Below are 21,969 nucleotides of genomic sequence, written 5' to 3'. Positions count from 1 at the left end.
TAATGTAAACTGGTGCTTATAGTGATAAATATAACTGCAGTTGTAAGATAATGTGTTAACTCAAAATGAATTATAGCTCAATAATGCACAATTGGTGACAATGAAATCGCAACACAAGTACAAAACAACCACTGAATGTACCAGCATACTTTCCAAAGTTTGACGTATCCAACATGTGTTTCGTCATTCACGGTCAATGTCCTATTTAGTTGAGTTTGTGGGGTGTGTTTGTTTTTTTTTTATTCCTCTTCTTGATGGCTCAAATTTACAGTTGTATGTATGGCTATCCAAGTTCAGGCTAGCCAATTTTTTCACAATACTGCTTGCTATATGCAAAACACCAAAGCCTGAACTGGCAGCTCTCTTCAAAGAGGGAGAGCCTGCATGTTAATATCAGTACTAATATTGTATGGCTGGGAATGGCTGACACTCTCTCGCCTTTCCTTACTCAGGACAACGATGGTGGTTTGCCATTAACTGCCCAGGCACCCATGACATCACATTGTGGTGGAGAGAGTCCCTGTGTAATGTTCACCTTTGATTGATTTGTAGCTTACACAAGGCTCCTTCTCTACACTCCTTGAGCTAAGGGAAGGTGAATATGTGCCACTGCTGGGGTGGCTTTAAAGTGAATCAGTTGCTTTCTTTTGTATAGGCAAAACACAGTTTCACATTAAAAGCGGTTGTTACTCGCTGAAGGTGGTGGGCCCTGTAAAACAATGGCATAATGTACTAGTGTGCATTATGAAATACTTACCTTAGAATGGTTAAAGGAAGTGGTAAGCAGTTGTGGACATACACAGGCACTGAGACGAGTCTCCCAATCCCTATATATATTCAAAATGCAGCGAAAATAAAGATTCTTTCGAGAAACTTAGGATTTTTGGGGGGAGATAATACGTCTATTTCCAGTAGGTATCAACAAAAGAAATTAGTTAAAATATTGTTTTTATTAAATTGCAGTAAAAAAAAAAAACCTTACCTTAGAATGAAGCCCTTCCAGTCGTGCCCACTCATCACTGCGACGGCTGACATCTTCCCCCGGTGTTTCTTCTGGGTTCGTGGCCTCCGGCGCTGTGAATGGCCAGAGCTGTGATGACGTCACTCCTGCGCAAGCCGCCGTTTACAGCACGGGCTCTGAAGGTCGCACCTGCAGAACGTATGCGCCGGTGACTTCATTGGGCTGCATGCACTCTGAATATCTCCTAAGACCACTTTCACACTGAGGCAGTTTTCAGGTGTTTTAGCGCTAAAAATATAGCCTGAAAACTGCCTCCCCTGCTACCAGAGTATGAAACCCCGAGTGCTTTCACACTGGGGCAGTGCGCTTGCAGAAAACTGAAGTCCTGCAAGCAGCTTCTTCTTTCTTTCTTTCTTCTTTCTTCTTTCTTCTTCCTTCTTCCTCCCTTTTTTTTTTTTTTTTTTTTAATACTTTTATACACTTTTTATTGTTTCGTGTGCAAAAAGGGTTATATAATACATCCTCTGGGCATACCCTGGCTGAGATAACATTGTAACAATCCTATAGATTTAAAACTATTCTATAGAAACCATTATAACTTAAACTGCTTGTGTCGTCAAAATAGAGAGGTAAGGAGAATGGAACCTGTTCTTCAGGTAACCACTTAAGGAAAAGATGCTGAGGTTGAGGAGAACTCATCTAGGAGAATCTTCTGCTAGTAGCAAGATTAGGTCTTCACCGCTACAAGACTTTTAGCTGAAGTAAACATTCGAGGGGATCCGGAGTCTATTGTGCTGTCTGATTCTAACCATACGTGCCAAATTTTGTCAAACTTAGCTGGGCAGCATCTGGTGAGATAGTGGTGCCACTATACAAAGCAGCCTAAGTTAATCAGCGATTTCTATGTATTCAAAGTAGGTACCTCCATTTTGAGTAGAGCCTTTCTAGCATAGAATAGTAGAAGTCCTATTAGTTTTCCAGTTACCAGACCCAGCAAGCAGGTCGCCACATTCAGAGAAACATTGATCATGGTTAAAGTTTTCAATAAAGTTTGTGACCTCCACCCAAAAGAGCTGAATTCTGGGACAAGACCATAACATATTGTTAAATTTGGCATTTGCCACACTACATTTCCAACAGTTGAAGGAGGGTAAATTTTGGATAATCTTTAGGGTGACAAATAGATCCTATGGATCAGTTTTAAATTGCACCATCCGATCTCTGGCAGAGGTGAGTTGTAAGAAAGGAAACTCCCAGACATCTTCCCAGTCTTCTGAATCCAGATTAGGGATCTCGCCCTGCCACATGGAACAAGTTTTCCAGACCAAAGTGGACTGATGGTAATAAAGCCGCAAGCAGCGCTCCCAAAACTCCCCTGCCCATTGCAATGACTGGGCAGTGCCGCAACACAGCGATAAACCCTTCTTTGGAGTTAAAAGCACCCCGCTAGTGGCCGATAATGTACGGGCGGCCCCAATTTGAAAGGGGGCCAAACTGCAAGTTTTTAGATGTTTACATTACCTACAGGTAAACCTTATTATAGGCTTACCTGGGTACAAGTGGTGTAACAGTTTACCACTTTAAATGGTGGAGATTCATGACCTGCTTTTATGCTTATTTGTAACTGGATATCCCTCAGCACTGGACCTTTAAATCCTATGCATTGGCTTGCACAATGTCAGTACTTTTTCCATCCAGCAGTATGGGGTTGCGCAGTATTTAGCCAGCAATGGCAGTGGTCCTCATTCCACCGGGCCGCGGACTGGTGCTCATCTGTGGCCTGCTGGAAAATAGGCAGCGTTCGGGAGAGCCTGCAGTGCCACCCTCCGTCCACCAGAGGGCATTGGCTTCCCTTCTCCCAGCACCACTGCTGCCTTCCCTCTCTGCAGTCGTGAAGGGAGGAGGGCCGGGAACAAGATCTCATAGAGCACTGGTGAGACCAACCCCCCTCTCTCCCTACAAGGTGACAGGCATCACCTACCCCTGCCGATCTGTGGAGGGGTTGTCTTCTGAGCGGCTGGTGCTGGGGGGGTTGGGGGCCGCTGATCCATGGTATAGCTACTAGTAGCCACATTAGGCTGAACTTGCTCTGTAATGTTGAAGAAGCTATGATCATTAGAGCTTAAGAAACGTGGATAAACGGCAAAACGCACTGAACATTACAGAGCAAGTGCAGTTATATGACTAATTATTACAAAGATATACCACAAATGAAAACTTACACAGACTGTGCATGCTGAATTATACATGATTGGTAAAATGACATTTTTCCACAAGAGGGCAGCAGTACTCAGGGTTTTTTTGGGTTTTTTTTCCCATTTCAGCCAACTCCAAAGAAAAGCTCAAAAGATGAAGATGATGAAGATGCAGATGAAGAGGAGAAGCCAGAGGATGATGAAGAGAAGAAAGGGAATGCAGATGGCAGCAGCGATGAGGAGGGAAAATTAGTGATTGATGAGCAGTCCAAGGAGAAGGGAGGAAATAAGAGGAAAGCCGAAGATGCTGCAGAGGTAATTTCATTGAGGCTTTGTTTAAAAATCTTTCCTGAGAAGTGGTGTTGGCTGTCTGCTTCTGAAGATTTGTCTGTTACACTAAACCCACCTACAGGCTTTAAAATTATTGGAAGCCATAGGGTGATCGTAAAAAAAAAAAAAAAAAAGTGGTTAGCATTTTCAGAATAAAGTAATGGCAGCCTTTTGTTTCTCTCAGCAAAAGTTTCCTTAACCACTTCAGCCCCGGGCCATTTGGCTGGCCAAAAACCAGAGCACTTTTTTGCGATTCGGCACTGCGTCAGTTTAACTGACAATTGCACAGTCGTGCGATGTGGCTCCCAAACAAAACTGATGTTGTTTTTTTTTTTTTTTTTTCCCCTTACAAATAGAGCTTTCTTTTGATGGTATTTGATCACCTCTGCGGTTTTTATTTTTTGCGCTATAAATTAAAAAACGTCAATTTAAAAAAAAACGCATTATTTACTTTTTGCTATAATATCCCCAAAAACTATATAAAAACATATTTTTTTTTTTTTCCCTCAATTTAGGCCGATATGTATTCTTCTACATGTTTTTGGTAAAAAAAAAAATTGCAATAAGCGTATATTGATTGGTTTGCGCAAAAGTTATAGCGTCTACAAAAAAGGGGATAGTTTTTATGGCATTTTTATTGATATATTTTTTTTTTTTTTTTTTTTTTTTTTTCTAGTAATGGCGGCGATCAGTGAAAATTGTATTTATTTTTTTTAAACCTGTTCTGCTGCAATGGTTGCAAAAAAAAATATATATATATAAAATCCCCTCTATCTCTATATACAGTCTACTGTGTGTAGCTGAGGCTACATAGGCTTTATACAGCATACACACCCTGTTGGTGAAGCCAATAGTTTATTTGGACCAGCTCGGTCCTGAATAAACTATTTGACCGCTTGCTGACCACCTGCCGCAGTTAAACTGCAGCAAGGTGACTTGGCTGTGCAAATCGCTATAGGTGTTCGTGGGTTCGTGCACGGCCCTGTGTGGGCCCGTGCTGGTTAGCCAGCGGGGGAGCTAATCGGCGGGTCCTGCACACTCTGATCACCTGCGATCGTTCCCCTACAGAGACGGAACAGGGATCTGCCGAAGTTTTAAAAAAAAAACCACAGATCTCTGTTTTGACGGGAGATTACACTGAGATCTTTTATTTCTGCTATGCAGGAAGACTGATCTGTGTTCTCATACAGCCCATTCCCCATACAGTTATTAAACACACTGAGGGAACACAGTTAACCCCTTCCCTGCTGGTGACAGTGCATATTTTTAGCATTGATCACTGTATTAGTGTCACTGGTTCACAAAAAGTCAGTTGAGTGTCCGATCTGTCCGCCGCAATCCCGCTAAAAATCACTGGTCACCGCCATTACTAGTAATGAATAAAAATGCCATAAATCTTTCCCCTATTTTGAAGACGCTATAACTTTTGCGCAAACCAATCAATATACGCTTGTTTTATATTTTTCTACCAAAAAACATGTAGCAGAATATATTTTGGCCTAAATTGATGAAGAAATTTGATTTTTGTTAAAAAATAAAATTAAATATGGTATGTTTTTATAGCAGAAAATAAAATGTTTTTTCTAAATTGTTTATAGCACAAAAAAATAAAAACCGCAGAGCTGATCAAATACCAAAAAAAAAGCTCTATTTGTGGGGGGGGGAGGACATCGATTTTATTTGGGTACAGTGTCGCACGACCGGGCAATTGTCAGTTAAAATAATGCAGTGCCGTATCGCAAAAAAAAGTCTGGTCACTAAGAGGGGGTAAATCCTTCTAGTCCTTAAGTGGTTAAAGGGGTTTAAAGTCTCCAGGTTTTTCACCCTAGTGCATTAAGGTGAAAAACCTGTGCTGCAGCGCGCAAGGAGCCATTGGCTCCTGCTGCTGTCAATCAAATCCAGTGACACGGGGGGTGGGGGGGGGCAGGCCCGAGTCAACTGTCTGTGTCTTGGTTTAGGGGTACAAATTTTGTCTTCCCTGCTATGCTGTACAGAAGGACACCTGAGGTGTTGCACCCGTGTAATGATGGTGCCACCCGTGATCCTTATTTTCATGGTCCTTGTTTTTTTTGCTTTGCAGAGTTCCCCCAAGAGGGTGAAACAAGACGATGACCAGGAAGCAGAAAAGACGGACGGCAAGGAATCTGCGAAAGAAGCAGAAAAGCAGACGCCGGAGGCAGATAAAGAAGATAGCAGCGAGGCACCCAAGATAGAGGATTCTAAAGTAGAGGAAAAGGCAGAGGAGAAGGTTGTAGAAAAAGAAAAAACTAGTGAACAAAAGGCAAGGTAACTTTCATAAGTGTTATATCTGCTGGGAAGCTTCCAGGCAAATAAAATAAACGTATCCTATTGCTCTATGAATGCTTAACCACTTCAGCTGCTGGCCTCTATTTAACCGCTTGACATCTGGAGGACGTCATATGACGTCCTCGACTTTCAGGGCTTATATCTGAATGATGTCTGAGGCTACAGACATCATTCAGATACCGGCATTTTCAGCCGGCGATTCCGTACACCATAAGAACGATCATAGCGGCTGTTCCGCCGCTTGATCGTTCTTACGGGCGGCGGGAGGGGACGTCCCCGCCGCCCTCCGGTGCTACTACCGACTCACTTCAGCGATTGGTGAGTCGGATAGCGGATCCGCCGGCGCCGGATGTTCACCATAGAGATTTCCGGCGGACCAGATGGTCGCCGGAGTCTCTATGATCGTTCGGAGGCCGGGCGCGATGTTATGACGTCACGCCCGGCCTCTGCATTCAAAAAAACGGCGCCGCTTCGGCTGTGAAGCGGCGATCGTTTTTTATTTTAGGCTTCCCAGCCTAGAGGTGAGATGTGGGGTCTTATTGACCCCATATCTCACTCTAAACAGGACTGATCTTGTCATATTCCTATTACAAGGGATGTTTACATTCCTTGTAATAGGAATAAAAGTGATCAAAAAAAAAAAATTTTTTTTTAAAGTGTAAAAATAAAAATTTTTAAGTAAAATTAACAATAAAAAAAAAAAAAATTTTTAAAGCGCCCCTGTCCCCGTGAGCTCGCACGCAGAAGCGAACGCATACGTAAGTCCCGCCCACATATGAAAACGGTGTTCAAACCACACATGTGAGGTATCGCAGCGAACGTTAGAGCGAGAGCAATAATTTTGGCCCTAGACCTCCTCTGTAACTCAAAACATGTAACCAGTAAATGTTAAAGCGTCGCCTATGGGGATTTTTAAGTACCAAAGTTTGGCGCCATTCCACGAGCGTGTGCAATTTTGAAGCATGAAATGTTAGGTATCTATTTACTCGGCGTAACTTCATCTTTCACACAATGCAAAAAAATTTGGCTAACTTTGCTGTTTTGTTTTTTTTTTAAAGCATGAAACTGTTTTTTTTTTTTCAAAAAAAACGCGTTTGAAAAATTGCTGCGCAAATACCGTGCAAGATAAAAAGTTGCAATGACTGCCATTGTATTCTCTAGGGTCTCTGCTAAAAAAAACATATATAATGTTTGGGGGTTCTATCTAATTTTATAGCAAAGAAATGATGATTTTTGACATGTAGGAGCGAAGTGTCAGAAATGGCCTGGATGCGAAGTGGTTAAAAAAAAAAAAATGTATTTTCCAAAAAATAACACCCAACAACTTATTCCCCTGGGCCTCTGCTTTAAAAAATATAGAATGTTGTTAGGAGGTTCTCACTCATTTTCTATCAAAAAAATACTGATTTTTACATGTAAACAAAAGTTGTTTTTTTTTTTTTTTTATGTAAAAATCGGTATTTTTTGTTATAAAATAAGTTAAAACCTCCTAACACCATTCTATATTTTTAAAGCAGAGGCCCTAGAGAATAAGTTGGGTGTTATTTTTTCGGAAAATACTTGTGGTTTTTTGTTTTTTTTTTATGCAAAAAAAATGCACCAATACATAACCCAATTTTTTTTTTCTAAAATTATAAAGGATGCTGCGTTGAGTAAATACAAAATGTGTTACGCTTTTAAATTGCGCACATGACACAAGGTGTACATTTTTACTATCCATAGATAGCTTTTTTTTTAAAGTCTACAGGATACTACTGTAGATTTACAGAGGAAGTCTGGTGCTAGAATTACTGCCTGTGATCTGATGTTCGCGGTGATACCTCAGATATGTGTGCGTGCGAGAATGATGCGCTTGTTCGCTTTTACGCCTAGGGGGGCAGAGGCACATAACTTTTTTTTTTTTTTTTTTTTTAATTGTATTTTTTTACACTGCTGCTTTCATTTTTTTGGATCGCTTTTATTGCCGTCACAAGGAATGTAAACATCCCTTGTGACAGCAATAGGCATGCGACAGGTACTCTTTCTGGAGGGATCTGGGGTCTATAAGACCCCAAATCCCTCCTCTGCCCTTAAAGGCATTCAAAACCCCAAGATCTGTATTCTTTGAATACTTTTGATTTTTTTTAAAATGGTGTCATTGACTTCTGTGAAAACCAGAAGTGATGTCAAGGTATTGCTTCTGGGTTACTGTCGAACAGATGATTAACGCTGAATCTGGCTTTGCTTGGCTGTCTGGCCAGCCAGCGGTCACGCCTACTGATCACTCGTACCGGGATGATGCCTCCCAGCTGTGGGCATCATCTCAGTATAACCACTGAAAGTACGTTGCTGGTTGAGTAGTAATGTACATTATTCCAAAACTCCTCTATAGGAGCCTGACTGCATATTGTGGCAGAGGTATGCAAATCAATAGCAGCTATATGAATTTATAAAATGTGTTCTGCCCTTAGAAACATTTTTTTTATTTGTCATAGTTTTGGAGTGAATGTCCAACAAACTCATATAGGTTTGATAGATTTACCACCTACTTGCGGTTGATTTACTAAATCTGGTGCAACTCTGCTTAGAAACCAATCGTGTGTGTTGTTTGTTTTTTGTTTTTTTTTTGTTTTTTTTTGTCAAAGCTTAATTGAACAAGCTGACTAGCTACCATGCACAGGTGCACCAAATTTTGCACACTCCAGTTTTAGTAAATCACCCTCTGTGTGGTGTAGTTCTGTGCTCTTTGGTATTTTATGAACTTTAATATTGCTTTTTTCTATTTTTCCTCTTGCAGTTAAAATGATTTTCCCTCTTCACGACTGGGCAGGATCCTGACAGCATTTTCCTATATTGGGAGATGTGGGTGCTTTTAAAGAGAAAAAAGAAAAATACTTTAAAAAAAAATATTACAAAAATTTGGGATTATACACTTCATTGTCATTATCCACACTTGCATATGCAACCTGACCAATTTGGACGTTGTCATCGAAGATGGCGCCTTCCAAGACCCGAACTTGGGGGACAGTGGCTCGAATCTGATCACTCTGAACGAAAACCGAGAAATGTTAGCACGTTTTTTTATAAATATAACATTTAAATTTGTAATGTTATCGCTGTCCCACCTGTAACTGTGCCAGCACCCCCCATCATGAGAAAAAAAAATGTTCTGTTTTTATATTTATGTCTGGTGACTTATCTGCGCTAATTTCCTGTTCTTATTTCTCAGTTTAACCTTAGGTTTTTCTCGTTTTATTTTTTGCTGTTTTTATCATTAAAAGAAAATATAAATGTAATCTAGGTCGGACAAAATTTTAACAAAAGCCTTAAAAGGGCATCTAAACCTTAAAAAAAAAAAAAATGTAATGTACTGCAGCTTATCTGTCATTAGATGTGGTCCTGGGGAGAAAAGTGTGGGGTGTTTAGCTTATTTTAAAAAAAGTGTGTGGTCCCTAAAAGTCTCATGAGGCATTGCATGACTTGCAGAGTCATGGTGGGATTTGTAGTTCACCACAGCACAATTGTCCCTATCTCTATACATTGTCCCTATCCCTATACATTGTGTCTCATTAAGATGCTCATCTATTTTTTTTATCTAAGGTACCCATATAGCGCCGTCAATTTATGCAGCGCTCCACACAGACATCGCACACTCATATCTGTCCCTACCCTCAAGGAGCCCACTATCCAAGGTCCCCAATTCACATACTAGGGCCAATTTATTTTGGACAGAAGCCAATTAACCTACCAGCATGTCTTTGGAGTCACACGAGCGGTCCGATTTAGTCCACCTGTCCATCTTCTTTTTTTTCAGGTGAATGCAATCAAACCCTCCATTCTCATCAATGGAGCGGTGGATGTAAATGAACTTGTGCCTGTTTTACACCCACCTACCTCCAATCTGATCCGGCAAAAACAAATGGAAGTGGATCCATCTGGCTGGATCGGAGGACAGTCTGTTTACATTCAGCTGCCCATAGAGCAGAGTGGGGCCTTGTCTGCTCTGCATAACCGGAGCGGACACGGACCTGCCGTTCAGCAGGGAATCGACGGATAGATCCCCTGCTGAGAAAACCGGATACAGTCTACATAAAAAGGGGCTTAAGAGGTGTGATAGGCATACAGTCATAGTCTTGACTACAAATAAGCCTTCCTCTCTTACATGAGGGCTAAGGGACTGGGTTTACAAAAGATGGCTTACAAGGAAGATAAAATTGTCAGCTCGCAAGAAATGACAAGCACACTGTCTTTCTGACAGGATCCTCATGTGTTTTCTGTACTTGCTGAAAAATGGTAGGTTAATTGGATCCTGTCTAAATTGTCCCTAGTATGTATGAATGCGAGTTAGGGACCTTAGATTGTAAGCTCCTTGAGGGTAGGGACTGATGTGAATGTATATGTAAAAGTGCTGCGTAAATTGACGGCGCAGTAACTGAAATAAATACAATAAATAAAAAGGAAAACTTAATGCATCCACCACATCTAAGACCTGGTAAGCTAGAATGTTACATTTTTGAGTTTAGTTGGCTTTTATATTTACATATTGCAGCACCATCCACCATCCATTTAGGCGAAATCCAAATTTTGTGCCCCTCCCACCAATTGGTGAAGGTTCTTTTTTAATCCCCGCCTTCCAGACATCCCAACGCAAAACTTGGTTCCGGCCGCACCAAAGATGTTTAATATTTTTCTTCCGCAGCTGCTTGTAAAGTCTGCTTCCTGCACCTGGCGTAGTCTAGAGATAAATATTTTATATACAGGGTGGACAATACCACTAATTTTATTGTGCTTTTTCTTCTTTTTTTTTTTTTTCTCCTTTTTTAGAGGCTAGACATTTGATTTTGTATAAAAAAAATGCAATTACTTTTAAAATGTATCTGTGCTTTTAAGTTTAAACTAAAACTGGATATTTTTGCTTGCTCTATTTTTGTATTTGACTTTTTATTTTTTAAGTTTGAATTTTTAAATTTAAAACCACTCTTTGGGGTTGATTTTTTTACTAGAACTGGAGAGTGCAAAATCTGTTGCATGATAGCCAATCGGCTTCTAACTTCAGCTTTTTCACTTCAGCTTTGACATCAAACCTGGAAGCCGATTGGTTTTTATGCACAGCTGCACCAGATTTTGCATACTCCAGTTTTAGTAAATCAATCCCTTTTGTGTGTTCTTCTCGGAATGTTTTATCAGGTTGTCTGGTGGTCTGACCTTTCTGTAGGAGCAGCGCCAACTTGAAAATTACTCTCAGAAGATGTGTCGTTCATATGGTTGGTTTGTGGGCACGGACGGCAGTGAAAGATTGTGATTTGCGTTTGTGTGTGTGTGTGTGTGTCACTGTATGGGATAATCTTACAGCGACAGCGGTGCTTTAAAAAAAAAAACAAACACTTAAGGATAGTTGAACCCACACATACTATTCCCCTTTAGGATGGCACCACCTTTCCTGACGGTTCCTTCGTGGTATGTTAAATGAGACCCCTCTGGTGTTTTCAGGGTGGCAGCTGACAGGAGCGTCCCAACCGTTTCTTAGAATTTCTAGTGCCTGGTACTTAAGAATAGTTATGTTTTGCTCCCACTGGACTTAAATAGGTTGAAAAAAGAAAAGACACAAGTCCATCTAGTTCAACCAGTAATTCCTATAGAGGTATGCCCATTCACATTTAATTCTGAACGCTGGCCTTTTCCCTTCAGTCTTGCACATTTGGACAGGCTCCCCTTTTGGACTGAAATGGCTTCCCCTGATTTCACTGCATGCTGTGATATTCTCACAATCTGCATAATAAAGTGCAGCAAGTCGAGACCTGCCTCGTTTCCTGGTTGGTGGTCTGGCCCTTTCATTGATTTGATTTTAGTTCCTCCAATTCTGGACTCTCAGCATCACTACTCCAGACTGATATCCACCCATCAGGATATTTTTAAATTTGCTTAACTCCTTACAAGAGCCAGCCTGGTGCTTGCCTAACCGCTGAGGGCTCTTGAAGCAAGCCCGGTGCTTGCCTGACCGCTGAGGGCTCTTGGAGCCAGCCCGGTGCTTGCCTGACCGCTGAGGGCTCTTGGAGCCAGCCTGGTGCTTGCCTGACCGCTGAGGGCTCTTGGAGCCAGCCCGCTGCTTGCCTGACCGCTGAGGGCTCTTGGGGCCAGCCCGCTGCTTGCCTGACCGCTGAGGGCTCTTGGGGCCAGCCCGGTGCATGCCTGACCGCCGAGGGCTCTTGGAGCCAGCCCGCTGCTTGCCTGACCGCTGAGGGCTCTTGGGGCCAGCCCGCTGCTTGCGCCACAGCCGAGGGCTCTTGGAGCCAGCCCAGAGATACAGGGGATGGCAAACTAATAGGTATCGTAAGTGTCCTGCACACACATTAGGGGCACCCTTTTCATTACGAATGGGCTTGCCAATGCACCAAAATAAATGAGGGTGGGGGGAGAGAAAGTATGTTAAAAAAAAAAACGCAAACAACGTGCGATATGTGTTGTGCTAATGTTCATTAGGCATTACTAAACAATGCATTGGGGTGTCTTTCACATTTAAAAGGCACCACAGCACACCCCAATAGAGCAGATGCGCTGCTGTGTGTTGGTATCACGAGTTATAATGTGCATTGCCCCCTCAGGTGTGATTGGGTTCAGCTAAGGAGCAGGTATCAAGGTGTAACTTATTTGGTGTTGGCCAAAAAGGAAAAAAAAACAAAGTGGACCCCACTGACTTAGATTCACTAAAATCTCATCTCTGCTTCCTTAACCAGAGTACCCCTGCCCAGTTGGAAATGCTTCTGTTGGACACTAAAGCACACTCTTGGCCACCAACCTTCTTGAACCATACCATACCAGGCCAGATGCCCTCAACGTGGGGAGGAGGTTCCTTGACGGTGGTCGACCCCCTGGAAAAGCACCTTGTCCCCATGTTGAGGGAATTGGGCAGGGCTTGGCTGCAAAATTGGTCAGTCAAAGCATTTGTCAGGAATTTTACAAGCACTCTGTAAAGGAAAACTTACATTGGGTATTCAATCAGAAATTTTCTGGATGTTGTGCTGTTTTACAGAGGTGACGACACTGACACAATGCCATTGAAATAGCAATCAATGTCACCCCAGTGTCCGCTATTTAAGATCATGGGAGAGTGACCTGTAGCACAGCAACTGCCCACACCTGAAGTGCCTAGAAACCTCAGCACACTGTTCCCATCTAATGACGTTTAGGGGGGCTTGGAAAGTCACCACCAGAGGGCAAAAACTGCCATTTAGTATGAATTTTAGGATCAGCAGTTTCAGTATTAGACTTTACATTTAACCCGTGAAACTATCTGAGGGGCACATTAGACCTGCTGGTAGAGTGCTAAACCCAAAGCTAGGAAGGATAGGGCTTGAAATTCAAACTTCCTGTAAACTGTGGAATCCTTGGAGTAGTCTGAAAATGAGTAGAAAGGATAATAACACCAAAGATTTAATGTGAGTCTTGTAAGTCTTTTATTACACATGAGGAAAGAAAAAAAGCCAACGTGAAGGGCTGAAACTCCAGTATTACTCATTTACTGCCAACACTGAAGCTCTGATGAAGGGAGTTTCAGCCCCTGAAACACGTGGGTTTTTTTTTTTTTTTTCTTTCCTATTATATGTAATGAAGACTGGCAAGACTCACATTTAGATCTCGTGTTTATTCTTTCTAAGTCTTTAATAAATAAAAGTAATTGGAAAGGAAAAAAGCCAATATGTTTCGGAGGTTGAATGTCCCTTCATCAAGGCTTCAATGTGGGCAGTAAATGAGTAATCCTGAACAAAAAATTCCAAAGTAAAGGATATACGTTGTACTAATGTATAAAGTAGTCGGCCCAAGTAGCACACCTTGTTTCCTTTTCATTATGAAATTTTGTTCTCTAGTATTTACTGCCCCGATGAAGGGAGTTTTAGCCCCTGAAATGTGTTGTCCTCCTAAGCTCTCGCCATATGCAGTAAAGACTTATCAGACTTGCATTAGATTTGTGGTGCTTCCCACTCCCCTATATTTATCAGTGGCACATGGGTGTCCCCCCCCCCCCCCCATCTTTCTTTATTGGCCAGTCAAGGTAATGACAATGGAAACTGTTCTGTCCAATTTTTAAAATAGTCACAAAGAAGGGATCGGTTCCCTCTGTCAGTTCTTTATTGCGGTTTGGTGGGATTTTCCCTCCACACTTCCTGTCCCAGTGTCACCCCCTATCCAATGCACCACAATGCTGGGCAGCTAACGTATTTCGGGGGAAGTACCCCCTTCTTCAGAGCTAATTGGTGTCGCCATCCCCATCTAAACTTCTCTTATTCCTTTGGAGAAAAGAAGGCGATTCCACCTACATTTCCAGTTCTAGCCCATAATGCTTCACTGGTCTTGACCTGCCTGTGCTCATTTCCCTCTCGGGTTGTAAATCTTGTCACCACAAATACCCCCTTGTTTTTTTTTTTTCAAAGGTTGCATCTCAAACCGGTTTCTCGCCCAAAATGGTATCATTACAGTTGTACATCGAGTGAATTTAAATATAATTTTGTAGCTAATGTTTTTAATAAAATAAAAAGAGGTTTAAAAAAAAAATAAAGATTTACATCCACTATGATCTATCTGGAAGAGTTTTTAGTTTAATTTTCTAGGTAGTTTTATATAATTTTTTTTTTTCCCCTCTCTGCTTTGCTTGGTTCTTTGTCTTTCTGCTCATCCGTCTTTTCTTGCTATGTGATGTAATCCTTAAATTTGTAACATATGCAGAGAAATACAGGCTTTCGTCTTTTTTATTTTTTTTATTTTTTCCCCTTTTTATTTTCCTTTCATTCTTGCGGCTGTGATGAGAGCAGTTGTTGAAATTTTAGCTTTTCGTATAGTTCTGAAAACTGTAGACTGAAGTTCTTTTGGACAAATAAACAGATTATTATTAAAAAAACTTGACTGTCTGCTTCTTGTGTTCAGCAATAGAAAACATTTTTATTCCCCCCCCAAACTGCTGACCGCTCACAGTAAATATACTGCAGGTACAGTCAGTCACATACATGTACTGGACAGTCATTTTATTGGGTTTGGGGTGCACATGTGTGTGCCCCCTGCCAACCTGTGTTGTGAGTTTGGCAGCAGATTTTAACCAATGATTTTTTTGGCTGAAACCTGCTGATTGTCTGTCTGTATCCAATCACACACAGTTCTGTGTTTACAAACACACTGAACTCTGTACATAGGAATAGCAATTTGGCTGTATCTTCTGCCTGAAAAGCAGGGAGGGGGAATAAAAAACATAAACAGAAAATCAGAAAGTAAAGGCAGCACACATTGTTAGGCACACAATTACCCATTGATTGCCCTGGTCATGAAGGGGGTAAAACCTTTTTAAGGTCAAGTGGTACTAAGTCATTTATTTTTGGAGGTCTGTACTTAAAATATATCAAGATATATACACTATAGTACCAAAAGTATTGGGACACCTGCCTTTACACGCACATGAACTTTAATGGCATCCCAGTCTTAGTCCGTAGGGTTCAATATTGAGTTGGCCCACCCTTTGCAGCTATAAAGGCTTCAACTCTTTTAGGAAGGCTGTCCACAAGATTTAGGAGTCTGTCTATGGGAATGTTTGACCATTCTTCCAGAAGCGCATTTGTGAGGTCAGGCACTGGTGTGGATGAGAAGGCCTGGCTCGCAGTCTCCACTCTAATTCATCTTAAAGGTGTTCTATTGGGTTGAGGTTAGGACTCTGTGCAGACCAGCCATGTTTCCCCACCCCAAACTCGCTCATCCATGTCTTTATGGATCTTGCTTTGTGCACTGGTCCAAATCCTTTGGTGGAGGGGGGATTATAGTGTGGGATTGACTTTTTTTCAGGGTTTGGCCCCTTAGTTTCATTGAAGGGAACTCTTCAGGTGTCGGCATACCAAGACCCTTTGGACAATTTCATGCTCCCAACTTTGTGGGAACAGTTGGGGGATGGCCCCTTCCTGTTCCAACATTACTGCACACCAGTGCATAAATCAAGGTCCATAAAGACATGGATGAGCGAGTTTGGGATGGAGGAACCTGACTGGCCTGCACAGAGTCCTGACCTCAACCCAATAGAACACCTTTGGGTTGAATTTTAACGGAGACTGCAAACCAGGCCTCCTCATCAAACATCAGTGCCTGACCTCACAAATGCTCATTTGGACGGAATGGTCAAACATTCCCATAGACACACTCCTAAACCTTGTGGACAGCCTTCCCAGAAGAGTTGAAGCTGTTTTGGCCCACCCTTTGCCGCTATTTCAGTATTGAACCCTACGGACTAAGACTGGGGTGCCATTAAAGTTCGTGTGCGTGTAAAGGCAGGTGGTCCATATTGACATAACATCACACAGTTGCTGCAGATTCATCGGTTGCACATCTATGATGCAAATTTCCCATTCCACCACATCCCAAATGTGCTCTAGTGGATGAGATGTGACTGGATGCCATTGGAGTACAGTAAACTCATTGTCATATTCGGGAAGCCAGTGGTGAGATGGTTTGAGCTTTGTGACATGGAGCAATCAGAAGATGGGTACACTAGTCATAAAGGGATGTATATAGTCAGCAACAATACTCGGGTAGGCCGTGGAGTTTAAACTATGCTCAATTGGTACTAAGGAGCCCAAAGAAAATATCTCCCACACCATTACACCACCACTAGCTTGAACCCTTGATAAAAGGCAGGATGGATCCATCCTTTCTAAATTCTGACCCTACCACCTGAATTCGAGACCCATGGCCAAAGTTAAAATGGCTATAAATTTATAAAAATGAAGGAATGCTCTCATTGTTTAAATGTTACAAAGAATATAACAGAATATGTAAAAAGGAAATCAAGGACGCAAAAATTCAAAATGAACGACAGATTGCAAAAGATAGTAGGACAAACCCCAAACAATTCTTCAAATATATTAATAGTAAAAAGGTCAGGTCTGAGCATGTAGGCCCTTTACACAATAATCTGGAGTGGATGACTGGGGACAAAGAGAAGGCAAATTTATTAAATACTTTCTTCAGCTCTGTGTATACAAAGGAGCATGGAGGAGCTCATGTCCATAATGGAGGTGGTAGTGACATAGCCCCAAATAATCCACAATGGCACAAAAGTGATATGGTCCAGAAATATTTAGGCAGAATAAAGGTGGATAAAGCACCTGGACCCGATGGCATCCACCCACGGATCCTAAAAGAATTGAGCTCTGTAATTTCAAAGGCCACTGTTTCTCATTTTCAGGGACTCTGACAGGAATAGTACCACTGGATTGGCGTAGGGCCAATGTGGTGCCCATATTTAAAAAGGGACCAAAGTCTTGCCCGAGTAACTATAGACCTGTTATGTCGCGTACACACGGGTGGACTTTTCGACCGGACTGGACCGGCGGACCATCCGATCGTGTATGGGCTTCAGCGGACTTTTCCAGTCGCAAATCTGACGGACTTTAGATTTGGAACATGCTTCAAATCTTTATGTCGTAACTCCGCCGGCCCCAGAAATCCGCTCGTCTGTATGCTAGTCCGACGGACAAAAACCGACGCTAGGGCAGCTATTGGCTACTGGCTATCAACTTCCTTATTTTAGTCCGGTGTACGTCATCACGTACGAATCCGTCTGACTTTGGTGTGATCGTGTGTAGGCAAGTCCGTTCGTTAAAAAGTCAGTCGAAAGTCCGCTGGAAAGTCTGTCGGACCAGTCCAGTTGAAAAGTCCGCCCGTGTTGTACGCGGCATTAGTTAAACTTCTATAGTCAGGAAGATACTGGAGAGTTTAATAAAAGACCACATAGACGAGTTCTTGCTGGAAAAAAAAACAGACAGCATGGATTCATGAAAGACAGAAGTTGTCAAACAAACCTGATTTCTTTTTATGAGAAGGTAAGTAAAACCTTGGACAGAGGGGTGGCTGTGGATGTGGTATACCTGGACTTTGCAAAAGCATTTGACACAGTTTCCCACACACGTCTAACGTGTAAGGTAGTCTACAGGCTTGGAAAGATCAATTTGTAAATGGATGGAAAACTGGCTAAAAGACAGAATTCAGAGAGTAGTGGTTAATGACTCTTACCCTGAATGGTCTAAGGTTATCAGTGGTGTACCCCAAGGTTCAGTGCTGGGACCCTCACTTTTTAATATCTTTAAAAATGTGTAGCACGGCCCCCTTGGGGGACTGCTGAGAATTACCTGCTCATCTGCACGGCCATGATTAAGTGAACCTTCCAACCCACCTGACACTCTGGGTTCAGATATCCTTGTAACACTGCGCGGCAAGAATCAAACAACTCAGTAATATTGGGTTCTAAAATATTTTACTTGAACCGAAAGGGGAAAGTTATTTCACAGAAAGAGGTAATAAATCTGCTGAGCCAGGATAATAGTGCCAACTCAGCAAACAAATTCCTCCCAATGACACAAACAATGGTTCAGCAACGAGCAATATTATATACAGATCCGAAGTCACCTCCTAGCGGATGTTTCAGTTAACTACTTATGTTGCCACTCTGAGATAGATGTAATCTAGCCAGCCTATGCTATCCTAATGAAAGAGCAGGTCTACAGATGGTAATATATAGGCTTCCCTATGAGTAATGGCAATAGAGTTCTATGTTGCAGATCTGATGTTCTTCGCTAGCTAGTTGGAGCTTGTTAACTGTAATCCATTTGGTTGTAGATAAAGAAATAGGTTTACTAGTGGTGAAGATGTAAGGCATCTAAGCACAGTGTTCAAGTAATGCAGTAAAGTGTTCTTGGGGTAAAAATGTCTATGTGCAGTGTTTTGTAATAGTGGCAGTGATTAGATAAAGGGTCAAGCAATTTGCCCTTTCACCAACGACCAAATCGATCTGAGGTCTTCTGAACAGGAACACGTGTAGCAGCACTGGTGAAGTGGATCCGCTGTCTCGGTCTTCTGGACAGGAACACGTGTAGTGGATCCGCTGTCTCGGTCTTCTGGACAGGAACACGTGTAGTGGATCCGCTGTCTCGGTCTTCTGAAGTGACTTGCCCCATACACTCACACCGACAGGCAGGCTATCCAAGTTATGTTAGCGACAGGATGTTCGACAGCAAATAACAAAGCTGGGCCCCTTAGGCCTCGGGGTGGAAGTAAGGCTCTGTGTGGTAGGCCGTGACCTCTCTCTCCCTGTTACACAGAAAGGTCCGTCTGGCGTCAGGTCACTTTTATGGTCACTCCCAGCAACCTTCACGCCATCGTAAGGATCCCTGGGATGTGTAGTCTTAGGGTAGATGAGTGCATAGCAATAGTCTGAAGGAGAACTATATGTCCCATAATTCACTTGGTTGGACACACAAGTATGAGGTCACTGATTACACGGATCAACAAGGGACAAACGATGTCTAAAAACACTGAAAGATACAGTGCTTTCTGTTAACAGTCCATATCTCTACAAATGATATTGGGTCTGGGATTAAAAGTAACATTTCTGTCTTTGCAGATGACACTATGCAGGGGAATAAAGTCCTTACAGGATGTCTCCAATTTACAAGCCGACCTCAATACACTGTTTAATTGGGCAACTAAGTGGCAAATGAGGTTTAATGTTGATAAATGTAAAGTTATGCACTTGGGGGCTAAGAATATACATGCATCATACATACTAGGGGGAGTACAACTGGGGGTTTTGGTAGATAATAAGCTCAATAGTAACATGGAATGCCAAGCTGTGGTTTCCAAAGTGAGCAAAGTCCTTTCTTGTAGAGATGTATGGACTTCAGAGAGAGAGAGAGATATCATTTTGCTCCTGTACAAATCATTAGTAAGACCTCATCTGGAATATGCAGTTCAGTTTTGGGCACCAGTTCTAAAAAAGGATATCGGGGAACTGTAGAAGGTGCAGAGAAGGGCAACCAAACTGATAAGAGAGATGGAGGAACTCAGCTATGAGGAAAGATTAGAGGAACTGAATCTATTCCCTCTTGAGAAGAGGAGATTAACCACTTAATAACCGGGCCATAGCCAAATGATGGCTACAGCTCAGCTTGATAACTCTGGGAGGGCGTACTATGACGTCCTCCCAGAATCGCGCTCACGGGGCTGTCCCTGCCCGCTGGGTCACGGATCGCAGTAAAGGGCCAATGAGATAGCCCTTTACCACGTGATCGCTCGCAATGACGGAGTGATCACTGTCAACAAACCGGCGTCATTTCCGATTCTCTCCGCTGCTCACACCGATCATGTGAGCAGCGGAGGGAGAAGCTGCAGCGTAAGGCTGCGTGAGTTTTTTTCCCCAAATTGCAAGTGTCCAGCAGTGCCTATCTGTGCCACATAAGCGCCCGACAGTGCCACATCAGTACCCAACAATGCCACATCATTCCCCAGCAGTGCCACATCTGTGTCCCATTAGTGCCACGTCAGTGCCCAGCAATGCCCCATTAGTGAACATCTGTGTTCTACAGTGCCGCTAAAGTGCCCATCAGTAAGTGCTCATCAGTGCCACCCTATCAGTGGATCCTCATCAGGGCCGTAAAAAATGCATAGCAAAATGCGTTTTCATTTTCTTTCCACATTTTCCTAAAATGTGTGGAAAAAAAATGACATGTTCAAAAGACTAATTATGCCTCATAGAATATACGTTGGGGTGTTTGGTTTCCAAAATTGGGTAATTTTGTGGGCATTTCCATTGTCCTGGTGCTCCAGGGCCTTCAAAAGTGTGATAGTTTGTCAGGAAATGACATGTGTAATTTATGTCCCTAGAACACCTGACGGTGTTCCCTGTATGTTGGGCCTCTGTATGTGGCCAGGCTGGGTAAAAGTCTCACACATGTGGTATCGCCATACTCAGGAGGAGTAGCAGAATGTGTTTTGGGGTGTCATTTGTGGAATGCATATGCTGTGTGTGAAAAATAACCTGCTAATATGACAATTTTGTGAAAAAAAATAAAAATCTTAATTTTGCAAGAATTGTGGGAAAAAATAACAACTTACTATGCCCCTTACTAAATACACCTTGGAATGTCTACTTTCCAAAAAGGGGTCATTTGGGGGGTATTTGTAATGTCCTGGCTTGTTAGTGTCTCAAGAAATTAGATGGGCCGTCAGTACATCAGGTGTGATCAATTTTCAATGATTGGCACCATAGCTTAGGCTCTTTTCACACAAACCAAATAATTTACACTAATTTGGGTTATTTTTACCAAAGATATGTAGCAGTATACATTTTGGCCAAAATTTATGAAGTAAAATTACTAATTTTCAAAATTTTATAACAGAAACGAAGAAAAATTTTTTTTTTTTTTACAAAATTTTCAGTCTTTTTATTTATAGCGCAAAAAAAAAAAAAAACCCAGTGGTGATTAAATGCCACCAAAGGAAATCTCTATTTGTGTGAAAAAAAAGGACAAGGTTTTTGTGTGGGTATAGTGTTGCATGACTGAGTAATTGTCATTCAAAGTTTGATATCACTGAAAGCTAAAAATTGGTCTGGTTAGGAAGGGGGTTTAAGTGCCCTGTGGGTAAGTGGTTAAGAGGGGATATGATCAACACGTACAAATACATAGGTGGTCCATATCGTGAACTTGGTGTTGATTTATTCACTTTAAGGTCATCACAGAGGACAAGGGGGCACTTTACGTCTAGAGGAAAAAAGATTTAATCTCCAAATTCGGAAAGGTTTCTTCACAGTAATGCCCCGTACACAAAATGTGTGATAGGACCTTGTTGTCAGAAATTCCGACCATGTGTGGGCTCCATCGGACATTTTCCATCGGATTTTCCGACCCACAAAGTTTGAGAGCAGGATATAAAATCCGATCGTGTGTACACAAATCCGACAGACAAAGTGCCACGCATGCTCAGAATAAATAAAGGGATGAAAGCTATTGGCCACTGCCCCGTTTATAGTGCCGACGTACGCGTTTTACGTCACCGCGTTCAGAACGATCGGATTTTCCGACAACTTTGTGTGACCGTGTGTATGCAAGACAAGTTTGAGCCAACATCCGTCGGAAAAAATCCTAGGATTTTGTTGTCGGAATGTCCGAACAAAGTCCAACCGTGTGTACGGGGCATAAGAGCTGTGAGAATGTGAAATAGACTCCCTCCAGAGGTGGTTCTGGCCAGCTCAGTAGATTGCTTGTAGAAGGCCTGAATTCTTTCCTAAATATACATAATATAACTGGGTACAAACATTTATAGGTAAAGTTGATCCAGGAAAAATCTAATTGCCTCTCGGGGGATCAGGAAGGAATTTTTTCCCCTGCTGTA

General features: G+C 42.2%; 1 protein-coding gene across 2 annotated transcripts in view; it reads left to right on the top strand.

Annotated features, from left to right (window-relative positions):
* LOC141116930 (uncharacterized) overlaps nt 1–14,665 on the top strand; it is a 45,455-nt gene extending 30,790 nt beyond the window's left edge. The window contains exons 5-7 of one of the 2 annotated variants that reach the window (XM_073609436.1): nt 3,286–3,471; nt 5,567–5,767; nt 8,570–14,665. In XM_073609436.1, the coding sequence (XP_073465537.1) occupies nt 3,286–3,471; nt 5,567–5,767; nt 8,570–8,578 (396 nt within the window). In that variant the 3' untranslated portion in view covers nt 8,579–14,665. Of the gene's footprint in view, nt 1–3,285; nt 3,472–5,566; nt 5,773–8,569 lie in introns of both variants that reach the window. The other variant, XM_073609435.1, reaches the window with a different exon arrangement.
* Nucleotides 14,666–21,969: the final 7,304 nt, after the last annotated feature.

The sequence above is a fragment of the Aquarana catesbeiana genome, linkage group LG13 (assembly GCF_042186555.1).
Source record: "Aquarana catesbeiana isolate 2022-GZ linkage group LG13, ASM4218655v1, whole genome shotgun sequence".
Lineage (NCBI taxonomy): Eukaryota > Metazoa > Chordata > Amphibia > Anura > Ranidae > Aquarana > Aquarana catesbeiana.
This window is presented reverse-complemented; position numbering and strand designations above follow the sequence as displayed.